The sequence below is a fragment of the Bos grunniens genome, chromosome 5 (assembly GCF_055505025.1).
Source record: "Bos grunniens cultivar Pamir isolate PY7600 chromosome 5, Bosgru_T2T1.0, whole genome shotgun sequence".
Lineage (NCBI taxonomy): Eukaryota > Metazoa > Chordata > Mammalia > Artiodactyla > Bovidae > Bos > Bos grunniens.
In genome coordinates this window covers 81,264,074-81,277,988 of record NC_141169.1, presented here as the reverse complement: position 1 = coordinate 81,277,988, position 13,915 = coordinate 81,264,074, and the positions used below count along the sequence as shown (strand labels likewise).

The window sequence follows — 13,915 nt, the reverse complement described above, 5'->3', positions numbered from 1 at the left end:
TAAGCTTTTCCCAAGAGGTAGTCTGAAGTGTACAAATACTGCAGCAGAGAATTATTCATCTTTTTCATTTAAACATTTCATCTCTTTTTATAGGCTGTATGTATGCAAACACAGATGAAAAAGAAAACTCATTTCACATAATTCCAGATCTCAATATTAAAATATTTAGGATGGAATATATACACATAGATACTATGAATGCCCTAATAAAATAAAAAATTGAGTAATAAACTCAGGTATCCCCTACTAGAGGCATAGATAGATAGGCCAGTACAGTGTTCTCTGCCACGGAAAAGAAACACTTGGTGAGGTCAAAAACTGCTACTAAATCCTAATACACAAGTGTACGGCATCACCCATCATACAAAGGGCTGGTCAGAATCTTAATACTTTGATCGCCCAAAATCTGACCCTGACTATTCGAGGGATTTCAGGTGAAAACCTTTCATAACTTTTAAAATGAAAATCAATGGCAAAGTAGTATTTTGCTTCAATGAAATTCCTTTTATACTCAGTTTTAATGGGACAGATTAATACCATTACAATTTTAATATGGTATTTGGAAAACAAAACGGTAACAATTAAAAATCATATATAAGTACCAAAATAATTTTTAAAATCCTTCTTAAAGATACTCAACTTTTATAATCCTAATTGAAAGAAAATAATTCTAAATCAATAGTTCTTCCTATTAAAATAACCCTGAAACTTAACTGAATTTTCTGACAAGCAGATTCACAGAACCAACATTCAGTCTAAAATAGCTAAAATTCTAATTAAAAATTCCTTTTCCCAGTCTACCTTCACTGGAAATAACATCTGAAGAAATCAGAAGTTTCTAAATAATGAGAAGGCCATTCATTATTTGGAATTTTCTGAATTTGAAAATCTTTCAAAGCATAAACTTGTCACATATTAGTTAACTTAATGGCTCTTAATCATATTAACTGTATATTTTAAACAATGATGCTTATTATTTTCAAAATAGCATTCTTATATAAGCTTTACTATAAAGTAGTTTTATCAGTATTTCTTCTTCTTTCCATTATCTGCCCCAACTGCTTTCAACAGGACATTTTTCTCTTTTACCTTTTAACAGAAAGGAATTTGAAAAATTCTCACTTGTGGTGTCCTATTCTCTAAAAACCATTTAAAATCTTGTCTTTTAGTCTTGGTCTTGTTACTTACCTGGAATTTTTGTTTCCCCATTTCCCTAAAAGACTTAAACCATGAGGAACTGGTTGATGATTCTTCTACTGTCATTATAAAGCATTACAAAAGGAAAAATGATGTTGGCACATATATTCCAAATTTAGGTTTTAACAGCACCTGAGTGATATACCCCTCTTTTTTAAATCTTTTGTATCACCTAGAAATTTAAAATTAATCCTAAAATAGTTAAGAAATCTAGACCAACACAATCTAATACAGAATCAATCACATTCAGGACACTGAATGCAGATAGTTCTTTCATAATACAGTTTTACAGTTTAAATGTTTAATATGATCAACATTTAATCATATTAATGTTTAATATGACACTGTTTAATATGATAATCTCTCAGATCTGACATTGTCTTACTTAAATATTTGCCTCATACTTCTATTTTTAAGTTACCCTGTTGCCCACTACCACAACACATAAAAAATGCTACTTTTCCTCTTAATATTTTACAAACTGATAATTTCCATCATTAGCAGTGGATCTTTTTATTACTCATCCCCTGTTCCCAAACTATAACAAGAATAAGGATCATATTAGGAAACTTAGCATCTTTTTTTAACAATGTGCTTTCTTATCCCTGCATACGTGCCCACTATACAATTTGTGAATGATACCTCTGTTACATATTACAGCATCTACCTCTGTTACATATTACAGCATCTGCCCTTCTAAGTATTTACCTTAGTCTTTCATGACTTTGCCTTGAACAATCAGAAATGTCAATAGCCAGGTTTAAAGAAAAGCAGTTACCACCCTAAGACCCAAAATTGGATAAATGGTCTTGTCATTATGGCTTAACAGTAATATGGCTATAACATAGGGACCCCACCTTTTCCTTTATTAACAATGTGACCTGACCACACTTTTTAAAGTCTAGACTAGTTTTCCATATGTTTTACATATTTTATTCTGACATCATATCTTTAAAAAAACAAAGAGATGAAAATATTTGCACTTATCAATGCCATTTTCTTTAGATGTGGTTTGACTTCTTCCTTCAGGCTCTTTGTCATCAAGAAGCAAGGTCTGATTTCAGTACTGCCCATCTGCTATGAAAATATCAGAAGGGGTCATGTTCAAAGCAATACTCAGCTGGGCGTATTCACTGATTAGATTAGCTGCATAATTTCTTCTAGAACATTTGTAACAGACACGAAACATATAGGATTTCAGTTTGGGTTTCTTTTTTTTTCTCCCTAGGTGTGATTTCTGCTTCTCATTCATATTTTCTTTTCTTTGAATATATTGCACAATATTTTATTATTAAAAAAGGTTTTATGTCTCAGGCAAAAAGTTCTTCTCCTTTACTTGGGAGGTGTTAATGTGTATTATTTTCTAAAAGAGGTACATGGTTGTCCGTGTGGCCATCTTCAAAGGGAACCTAGAGAGGAACAAAAAGACCAAAGTATGAGTTTTATTTCTTACACTATTTCCTCTAAACATAATGCTTCATTTTGGGCAATTTCTTTCAGGCACCAAGAACTAATATTTATATTTAACAATGATACTATGACCTGGGATGGAAATCACTGTATCACTTACAGAATTGACAGGTTTGTAGGCTCCAAGTCTGAAACGACAGTAAATTATTTCAACTATAAATTTGCCAATTCCATGTAGCATGCCTGTAACAACAAAATGTTTGTTTTTAATTAAATTATGCTTTTAATGAAATTTCTTCCTATATTATTTATTTCCTAAATTTGTAAGAATATAAAACTCAACTAATTACAATGGACTAGGTTAAGGAAGGTTAACAGTTTGCTTTATTGACATCCATAGTTAAAAATATCAAGACAATTGGATTTTAAAATAAATGAACTTCTTTTCAAAATCAGAAGGCCACATAATTCATGACCTTGACAAAGCAATCTTTTCAAAGGTGCTTAATGTATCTTATACCACCACAAATTTAAATGACTCTGTTGTAAATAAAGCAGTAACCACAAAAGCTATTTATTCATTTAAAAAATATACTTCAAACTATAAACTCCATGTAATATTAAACAGAAGTTAGCATAAAAAAGGAACTATTTAGGTTGGTACAAAAGTAACTGCAGTTTCAGACTGAATTTTAAATCATTAGAACCAGGCTCAAACACATCTTTTTTTAATTAAAATAGGAACTATTACAATCAACACATTGTTGCCAATGAGAAATAAGTTTGCTTATTCCTATAGCATAAAAATCCATGTTTTGGGATTCAATGAAGTCTTGGAAAGTATCTTCTGCCTCCTGCTGGTTTTGGAAGCATTTTCCCTGCAAGAAGTGGTCAAGATGCTTGAAAAAGTGGTAGTCAGTTGGTGAAAAGTCAGGTGAATACAGCAAATGAGCAAAACTTCATAGCCTGATTCGTTCAACTTTTGAAACGTTGGTTGTGCAACCTGCAGCTGGGCACTGTTGTAGAGAAGAACTGGGCCCTTTTTGTTGACCAGTGTCAGCTGGAGGTGCTGCAGCTTTCAGTGCTTCTCACTGATTTCCTGAGCATACCCCTCAGATGTAATGATTTCGCCTACAGAGGATTAGATGGGTGGCAGACCACCAAACAGTGACCATGACCCCTTTTCTGGTGCAAATTCAGCTTTGGGAAGTGCTTTGGAGCTTCTGAGTTGGTCATCTCTGGATGTCATATACAGCCCACTTTTTGTTGCACATCACAATCTGATTGAGAAATGGCTTGTTGCACAGACAAAGAGAAGACACTTCAAAATGAATTTTTTTATTTTCAGTCAGCTCATAGGCAGCCACTTAAATCAAGCTTTTTCACCTTTCCAAATTGCTTCAAATGCCAAATGACCATAGAATGGTTGACATTGAGTTCCACTGCAACTTCTGTAGTTCTAAGAGGATCAGCTTCAATGATGGCTTTCAATTGAAGCTGTCAATTTCCAATGGCCTGCCACTACACTCCTCATCTTCAAGGCTCTCGTCTCCTTTGCAAAACTTACTGAAGCATCACTGCACTGTATATTCATTAGTAGTTTCTAGGCCAAGTGCACTGTTGCAAGTTGTCAGACTGGCTGCTTTATAACCCATTTTGAACTCAAATAAGAAAATCACTTAAATTTGCTTTTTGTCTAACATCATTTCCATGGTCTAAAATAAATATAAAATAAACAGTAAGTAATAAGTCATTAGCCAAAAACATAAAGTGAGAAATGAACATTAAAATGATGTATACATAAGCACATTTATTCTAATATCAAATGGTAAATTTCAACAATGTAAAAACCACAGCTACTTTTGCACCAACCTAATATTTCCTTTATCCTTTCTATTTTATTTTTCTTTCTATATTTAACACTCAAATTTTCACAATTACAATTCTGCAAAAGGAAATGGCTACCCACTCCAGTATTTCTGCCTGGAGAATTCCATGGACAGAGGAGCCTGACAGGCTACAGTCCATGGGGTCTCAAAGAGTCAGACATGACTAAATGACTAACACTTTAACTTTCACAATATAGCACTTCTTTTTTCTTTCAGATTACCTTTAAGAAAATCCCATAACCTTAAAGCAAAATGATCAGAACTCATAAAATATTATTAACTAAAAAGCTGGCTGCACATATTTCATAGTACAATGTATCATAAAATATAATTTTGTATTCTATACTGTTAAAAATACCTTAATTGAAAAAGAAAATTTATGTTCAAACTATCTACTGCTTCCAGGCATTTTCTCATCTAATCCTACAACACACTTGAAAGTTAGATATTATTATTCCCATTTTTTATAGAGAGAAAATTTTAGAAAATGTAGGTGACTGACACAGGGCTATCACCATGTAAACGACACAACCTGGGTTCAATTCTAGGCTCTCTCTAGCACACTGTGTGTGTAGTCCCTTCAGTTGTGTCTGACTCTTTGCAACCCTATGGGCTATAGCCCACCATGCTCCTCTCTTCATGGGAGTCTCCAGGCAAGAATAATAGAATAAGTTTCCATTTCCTCCTTGAGGTGATCTTCCTGACCCAGGGAACGTACCCACATCTCTCTCATCTCCTGCCTTGGCAGGCAGGTTCTTCACCTCTAGTGCCACCTGGGAAGCCCAACCACACTAAATAATCTCCCTTAAGTCACTGAATACAGTGAACTTAAGTGTAACACTTAATCAATACAATCTGTGACATCTGAAATTAAATCTTAAAGAAAAACTTCTTTAAATATCGAAACATGAAAATGTATATATATACAATATATACAAAATATATTTCTTGCCCCTTTTGAGTAAAAGTATCTTGACTGAGTGTGAGCTATACTTTTAGAAATTAGACAAAAAAAAAAAAAAACAGGAATGAATCTTAACCTGTTGTTGAAAAGATTCCTCCAACAATACCACAAAGTCTTACAAAAAACTGCCAGAAAGGCATATGCTCTTCGGTAACTGTCACCATAAGAGAGCTGAGATCATATTTCATAAAAATCCCAGAGACTCCATGGCTGCCTGCAGCATGGTTAATAACACGTTCCTAAAGGAAGGCAAAAGGAAGGGGAAAGAGAGAAGGAAGACACAACAGGATTCACGTCATTAGGCTACTTGCATACAGTCAACAGGAAGCCCTCCAGCCCTCCTGAACAAGAACGACATCCAAATTTCTTCATGAATTGTCCTGCTAGATCAAGTTCTCTATTATGTATTCTTTGTATGACTGGCTTTTGAAGCAATCAAAAGAACTGAATCATTCTTTCCCATTTTCTCAAAAAAATCACTTTACGTACAAGGTTTCTATTAACCCAAGACTTTACAACTATATGGCACATTCTTCATTGGCCAAATCATTGAAAATCAGCGCACTGCCCAAGAAGTTCATTTGGGTTTTTCTGTAGCATCATAAGGAAAAACCCAAATGAACTTTTTAGCCAACCCAATACATTCCTATTTTAACATACTTTTTTGTAATATTTCTTTGCTAAGATTTTACAAAATAATTATACTTCCTTGTCATTTGAAAAAATTTAAAAACAATTTCACTTTCTGTTGTTCATTTTAAACTATATGAGATATAGCACAGGAAGAAAGAATGCATTAATTTGAAAGACTGACTACTGGTTCAGTTTTTATATGAAATTTTTTTCTTGAAAGGAGTGTAACTAAATTTACAAACCTACCATAGTGTGCACACTAAGTGAGAAAATAATGTTTTGTTTCATGCTGTTTATACTTCAAAAATCAAGCTTGCAAACTTCTAATACATCTCTATCATAGCATTCCAAGGGACTCTCAAGAGTCTTCTCCAACACCGCAGTTCAAAAGCAGTCAATCCTAAAGGAAGTCAATACTGAATATTCATTGGAAGGACTGATGCTGAAGCTGAAGCTCCAATACTTTGGCCACCTGATGCAAAGAGCTGACTCATCAAAAAAGACCCTAATGCTGTGAAAGATTGAACGCAGAATGGGACGACAGAGGACCATATCAATGGACATGAGTTTGAACAGGCTCCAGGAGATAGTGAAGGACAGGGAGGCCTGGCATGCTGCAGACCATGGGGTGGCAGAGAGTCAGACACGACTGAGTAACTGAACAACAGCATCATAGCATGAAACAACTATGATACCCAGTGCTTTGTTACGACTTTTGTGTCAAGCCTTACCTGTTTCTACTACGTTGTAACTAAACTACAAGCTTCAAGAAGACAAATAAGAAGGAAAATTATAGCAATTCATGTGGGTACTACAAAATCTCTTTGCCTGTTAGCACAACAGAACTATTGTTATAAGCTTATTCCTTACAAGCTTCCTTATAAGCCATTGATCAAGTTTCCAATATAAAATGACTTCATCTTAAGAGTTCTGATAAGTTAAATATAATGCCAAAATAATAAATATACTGTCGCCATCTATATGAGATGATGTCGTTTCAGGGATCATGGTGTCTACATAACAAAAGACTCATAACGGTTCACTTTTGGTCCAGGACCAATGAAGGTCAGTGCTGACCTTATCATCCATCCATTCTGCCAACTTCAGTTACTTTTTCTGACAGTGAAACACAACTATTGTAGTTACCCTATCAGTACAAACACACCCCACAAAGGCCAAATGCTCTGGGATTCTGTTTTTCTTTTTGATTTACTTATATCCTGGAGATAATTTCATATCAGTAAATAGGTATCTTTTTCTCTCTCTCTTTTTAAAATTGCATGTTCCCCCATGTATGGATGTATCATGTGGGTTGTTTCCAGTCTCTGCAATTACAAATAACACAACTAACAGCCTCATACACACATCACTTCTGTTCTCTTAATCTTTGGATTCAATTTATAGAAGTAGGATTGCTATGTCAAAGGATAAATGCATACATCATTTTCCAGATATTGCTTAACTCCCTTCCAAGCTATTATGCCACTTTACACTTTCTTAGCAATGTATATCACTCATTTTCCCCAAAGCCTTGTCACTGTGTAGACTGCCTGACTTTCCAGTGTTGCCAACCTTAGCAAGAAATGGTATCTCCCCAGCCATACAGAAAAGCAAACACAATATATACTTACAGACACTTTAGCTAGTTTCTCTCTCTGTGTACACACACACACAGTTATATATATATACTTGGTTTTTCCCTTCTGAACCATTTGAAAAGTTATAAACACATGATACTACATCCATAAAAACTTTAGTACTTAGATTCCTAAGAATAAAGAAAATTCTATAGTTATTGAGCTCATAATCAACGTAAGTCATAAGATTATCAAAGGAAAATCTCATATGGAGGAAAGCAAATTTTTAAAAGCACTTAAATTTTGGAATTTTTCTGGACACTAGTATTTGAATATTCACCATATTTGAACACAATAAGTAAATATAACTTATAAAAATAAACAAAAGAAGAAAAAAGAGAAGAAAAGAAAGAAAATATGGTCCCAGAGTAGATGAGCAATCTGTTAAACTGTCCAATTCTAAAACTCTGCTCCTCACTGTCAATATTTATTTATAGAGCTACTCTACCCTAAGGTTACAGAACCTTTTTCTTCTCAATTATTAATAGATGAATACAAAGCCCTAACTTAAGAAGGAAAACCCTCTAAACCTGCCGTGTGAGTCACAATAACCATGCATGCCCCAGGGTAGGTGCATTAATTAAAAAATAATGGTGAAATTAGAAAATCTGTTGGCAGATAAAAACCTGCTTATACCAATACATAGGAAAACATCAAAAATTAAGATATTAAGAGAAAAATAATATCATAGTTTAACAGTTTATTGACAGAAAACATTCTAGATTTTTTAAATCTACTTCTTTTCTTCTTCTAAAACATATATTTAGTACCCATTTCTGATATTTTATTTGCTTAAAATAAAAGGTCAATCAATGCATTCCAAATTTTAAATGAGGGAGGGCATTACCTAATACTTCAACCTAATTTTGTAGCAGAAATATAAATGCTTTAAAAAATTCATTTTAAACCTATAACGGAAAATAATTTCAAAAATAGTATGTGTTAAAAAAAAGAATTCTACTTTTTGAAATTTAATGCTTTTGAACTTTATTGAAATTTAATGTTTTTTGAAATTTAAATTTTTTTTAATTTGAAATTTAATGTTTATCTTTTTGTCAGTTTTTCTAAATGTCCTATGAACATCTAATAACAATGTACATGATACAAACTTTTAAATATATTTGTGGAGGATACAAGATTTAAAAGATCATTTTACCAGTTGGATTCAACTTACCCTTTCTGTCACGGCAAACTGATGGGTGTCTGCTGAAATTTTATATGTCTGTAATTTTGTTGGCACAATTGTAATAAAATATTGAAACATCTGGTTGTCTAGAATAAAAACAAAATGTAGTTTTTTCCATCAATCCAGTAGCAATGAAACTGCTTCCAAATATACCATTCTTTTATTAAATACATTTAATCTGAGATTTAATGCTATTTATAACAATGTCTAACAAAAAAAGTATTATAAAAGAATCAATGAAAGCAATAATTCATGCTTGATAAAATAAGTAAGTTCTCAGTAAGCATAAAAGTCACACACACATATCTATTCAGTTCAGTTCAGTTCAGTCGCTGTCGTCTCCAACTCTTTGCAACCCTATGAATCGCAGCATGCCAGGCCTCCCTGTCCATCACCAACTCCCAGAGTTCACTCAGACTCACGTCCATCGAGTCAGTGATGCCATCCAGCCATCTCATCCTCTGTCGTCCCCTTCTCCTCCTGCCCCCAATCCCTCCCAGCATCAGAGTCTTTTCCAATGAGTCAACTCTTCGCATGAGGTGGCCAAAGTACTGGAGTTTCAGCTTTAGCACCATTCCTTCCAAAGAAATCCCAAGGCTAATCTCCTTCAGAATGGACTGGTTGGATCTCCTTGCAGTCCGAGGGACTCTAAACAGTCTTCTCCAACACTACAGTTCAAAAGCATCAATTCTTCGGCACTCAGCTTTCTTCACAGTCCAACTCTCACATCCATACATGACAACTGGAAAAACCATAGCCTTGACTAGACAGACCTTTGCTGGCAAAGTAACGTCTCTGCTTTTCAATATGCTATCTAAGTTGATCATAACTTTTCTTCCAAGGAATAAGCATCTTTTAATTTCATGGCTGCAGTCACCATCTGCAGTGATTTTGGAGCCCCCCAAAATAAAGTCTGACACTGTTTCCACTGTTTCCCCATCTATTTCCCATGAAGTGATGGGACCAGATGCCATGATCTTCGTTTTCTGAATGTTGAGCTTTAAGCCAACTTTTTCACTCTCCACTTTCACTTTCATCAAGAGGCTTTTGAGTTCCTCTTCACTTTCTGCCATAAGGATAGTGTCATCTGCATATCTGAGGTTATTGATATTTCTCCCAGCAATCTTGATTCCAGCTTGTGCTTCTTTCTAGCCCATCATTTCTTATGAAGTACTCTGCATAGAAGTTAAATAAGCAGGGTGATAATATACAGCCTTGACGTACTCCTTGTCCTATTTGGAACCAGTCTGTTGTTCCATGTCCAGTTCTAACTGTTGCTTCCTGACCTGCATATAGGTTTCTCAAGAGGCAGGTCAGGTGGTCTGGTATTCCCATGTCTTTCAGAATTTTCCACAGTTTATTGTGATCCACACAGTCAAAGGCTTTGGCATAGTCAATAAAGCAGAAATAGATGTAAAACATATCTATTAGAAGATGTCAAAAAAAATAGATGAGCTAGTGACCTCGTTAGATAGCCTTTATAGTCATTAGCATCCTTTTATAAAATATGGAAAATAAAAAAGTTCTTTATAGTACAGAAACTAATAAAAATAAAGTTATAATAGTATATAACCACCAGGAGATACATTTTCGGTTTCTACTAATATCTTAAGATAAAAAAATAAACCAAAATTGAATTAGCCATTGGATAAATAAGCCGAACTGGAGTAGAAAATGGCAACCCACTTCAGTATTCTTGCCTGGAAAGTTTCATGGACCGAGGAGCCTGGTGGGCTAGTCCATGGGGTCACAAAGAGTCCAACATGACTGAGTGAGTAAGCATGTACCACTCAGGCAAATGAATCAAAATGTAGTCTTTGGATAAATACAAAGAATCAATACGATAGCAGGTAAAAAAAGAAGCTACTCAATGATGGCCTGGGGTCACTATGTAATTAAAGGGATTATATAGTCATTAAGCTTTTCTAGGTTTAATATGTCAGAAAAAGCATATATTACTAACTATTGATTTTAAACAATTCACATAATAAAAAGCAATGTTAATTCTCTAGGTCTTACACTCTAGAAAATTTAGAACTAGATATGCTCCTGCTGCTAAGTCGCTTCAGTCGTGTCTGACTCTGTGCGACCCCATAGACAGCAGCCCACCACGCTCCACCGTCCCTGGGATTCTCCAGGCAAGAGCACGGGAGTGGATTGCCATTTCCTTCTCCAATGCATGAAAGTGAAAAGCGAAAGTGAAGTCGTTCAGTCATGTCCGACTCTTCGTGACCCCATGGACTGCAGCCTACCAGGCTCCTCCGTCCCTGGGATTTTCCAGGCAAGAGTACTGGAGAGGGTTGCCACTGCCTTCTCCAGAACTAGATATACCTATCTATAATTTCAGCTAGGTAAGTGATAGGGCCTCATTATGTTTGTGACATATTTCACATCATATGGTAATAATTGTCTATGAAAATCACCCGCCAAAGTTCCTTTGAATCCCTTTCAGTCCATTCCCTCCATATCTGGCCTAGGCCAACCACTAACCTACCTTCTATTGTTACACACTAGTTTTGCCTATTCCAGAATTTCATATGAATGGAAGTATATGTATGTACTTTGGCGTGTCTTGCTTCTTTTGCTCAGCATGAATAAATTTTTATTTCCATCAATTCAATTTTTTAGTCTCTTATCTCAGCATAATTCAGAGTAGAAGAAGGAAAGGTAAAACTATAGATAGAAGGGAAAAGTAAGAGTAATGGTCTGTTTGACAGTAACATTAGATAAGTTTCTGACAAAATAAACCAAAGACTGTTTCAGCCTCACCATTTATTTCACCTAATGCTTGTACCACTATCACCTTCAAAAACACCAACAGTTTTTGACCAGTTCTTCTATTATACATTTCAATTTAAATCCTAAATATTAACACAGATAATATTAGAGCAAGAGGGTGTCAACTTTGTCTACCACCAATAACTGGCTTGTCAGCTGAGCTTTCATCCTTTGAGTTGTTCTTTGATATGAAGTGAACTGCTCAATTTGTGCTTATTTTTTTAGATGTTTCATAACTCTATTTATGATAAACAAAAATAGCAACATGAAAATGATAGGTGTTTAAGTGTTAAGTATTTATGAAAAAAGATGAAATTGAGAGTGGTAAGGTTACAACCAATGCTGTACACATGTGTGGGAAAATTAAGACTTGTAGGAAAAAAGGAGAGACAAATGAAATCCCCTACCATGAGGAGTGAAGTACCAGTGCAATGAATAATAACCCATGAGGGTCAAAGAAACACCAGAGCTTTTTAAGCTACAGACTGTCTAATATATAAGACTGCTAGATAACTTAATGACCAGGCAAGGCAGAAAATGCTGTTGCATTACATTTTGTTGCAAGATTTGCTGTCCAAATCGGCACAGCATTAAAGATGTCACTGCTAAGTAATCCCTTGAAAACTCCTACATCAGAGAGGGCAGTTCCCTGAACCCACCGGATCTGTGATGCTGAATTTTTTTTTTTCTTTTTTGAAAGAGAGGCCCAATAGAATATATATTAGGCAGGAGAAGAGCATACTTGCTTTAAAGATTTGAAAACCTGCTGACATTCATCTCATGGCATTTTACGAAATAACTCTAAACACCTTAGTCTCCCTGAATTTAGGAACAAGTAAACTTCAAGAGTCTTTTGAAAATTAATCTGTTCATATTTAAATCTGCTTCCTTATAAAAATTTATAGTTCATTTTAGGATCCTGAAACAAAGTATTAACCAACATGTTTCAAATGAGCACCTCAGGTAATAATTAATGTATTTCGGTGTGGAATGAACATATACTTAACATGAGGTTACAGAGAACAAAGCTTATAACTCTCAGAATGTTTCTACTCACATGTTTCAAGTTTCCTTAAGTGAAACATTCCCAAACAGAAACATATAATACTCATGAATGTGAATATTCTAAATAAAACATCTTTAATGTATCTGATTACAACACTGTGCTAACAGAGTAAAATACTGTACATTAATAAATCTATTTGAATTTAAAAAAACAAAATCCTTAATTAATTTTGCAGAGGCTAGACTTCTTTTGCAAAATGAAAGCACAGGAAGCTTTAGAAGTCCTCAAGGTAAGTCACACAATATGAGTATTTAAGAAGAAAAGCAACCAAAAATCTTCAGGAAATATGAGAACTGATAACTTGCTACAAAACTTAAGAAAATAATCTATTTATATTTGGTTTGAACAGATGGTTAAAACAAACAGTTATAAAAGATATCTGTACTACTTCTGTATTAACAACAAACCATTCTAGAAAAACTCTAGGTTTCTGATGTTTGTAAACTTCTCCAGAGAGGTTTCTGATATGGTAAGCATAGCATGCATTTTAGAACTCTGAATCTATAAAAACAAAGAAATTCTTCTTATAATGTTCAAATTTTCTTTTATTCTTTCTTTGTTGAATATGGAAAAGCAGTTATACCCTCTTACACTAACCTTTCATACATTTGGAGAGCTTTTAAATTCTACTCCTTGTTCTGCTTACTTTTGACTAATTCCTTATTCTGTTTCATGGTACATTTTTAACATTCAAATTCATCCACTACTAGGACATTCTCTCCACAAAACATTGTCACTTAATGATTATCAACCATTTAAACCACTTAAAAGATTTGTTTATCTGTTACAAGGGGGTTAGGAAAAGAATTAATTAAAATGTTTTATCAAAGTTACAAGAACAATTTGCCTACATGCAAATTCCAACAGTAATTTTTAAATACTTACGATCTAATGCAATTTTTTCAGTTCCATCTAAAGGATTAATAATTCCAGGAACAAGTTCTCCAAAAGACAAATGATCTATTCTGTGAGAAAAGTTGTAAGCTAAGAAGCAAAAAAATAAAACTATTAAGTAGAGACATTAAATTATTTAAAACTACATGTTACAGACTAGTTCACATTCTTATCTATTCTCAAATGAAAGTATCTAAAATCTGGTGGTATGATTAATACTGTATTTAAAACCACATTATTTTGAGAAAAATGTATATGAAT

General features: G+C 34.2%; 1 protein-coding gene across 2 annotated transcripts in view; it reads right to left on the bottom strand.

The window, feature by feature from the left end:
* Positions 1 to 1,481: 1,481 nt before the first annotated feature.
* ERGIC2 (ERGIC and golgi 2) overlaps positions 1,482 to 13,915 on the bottom strand; it is a 43,895-nt gene continuing 31,461 nt past the window's right edge. For both annotated transcript variants that reach the window (XM_086401554.1, XM_086401553.1), the window contains 5 exons: positions 13,646 to 13,744; positions 8,905 to 9,002; positions 5,537 to 5,699; positions 2,768 to 2,850; positions 1,482 to 2,606 (listed from right to left, as the gene is read on the bottom strand). In XM_086401554.1, coding sequence (XP_086257680.1) covers positions 2,544 to 2,606; positions 2,768 to 2,850; positions 5,537 to 5,699; positions 8,905 to 9,002; positions 13,646 to 13,744 — 506 coding nt within the window. In that variant the 3' untranslated portion in view covers positions 1,482 to 2,543. The remainder of the gene's footprint in view (positions 2,607 to 2,767; positions 2,851 to 5,536; positions 5,700 to 8,904; positions 9,003 to 13,645; positions 13,745 to 13,915) is intronic.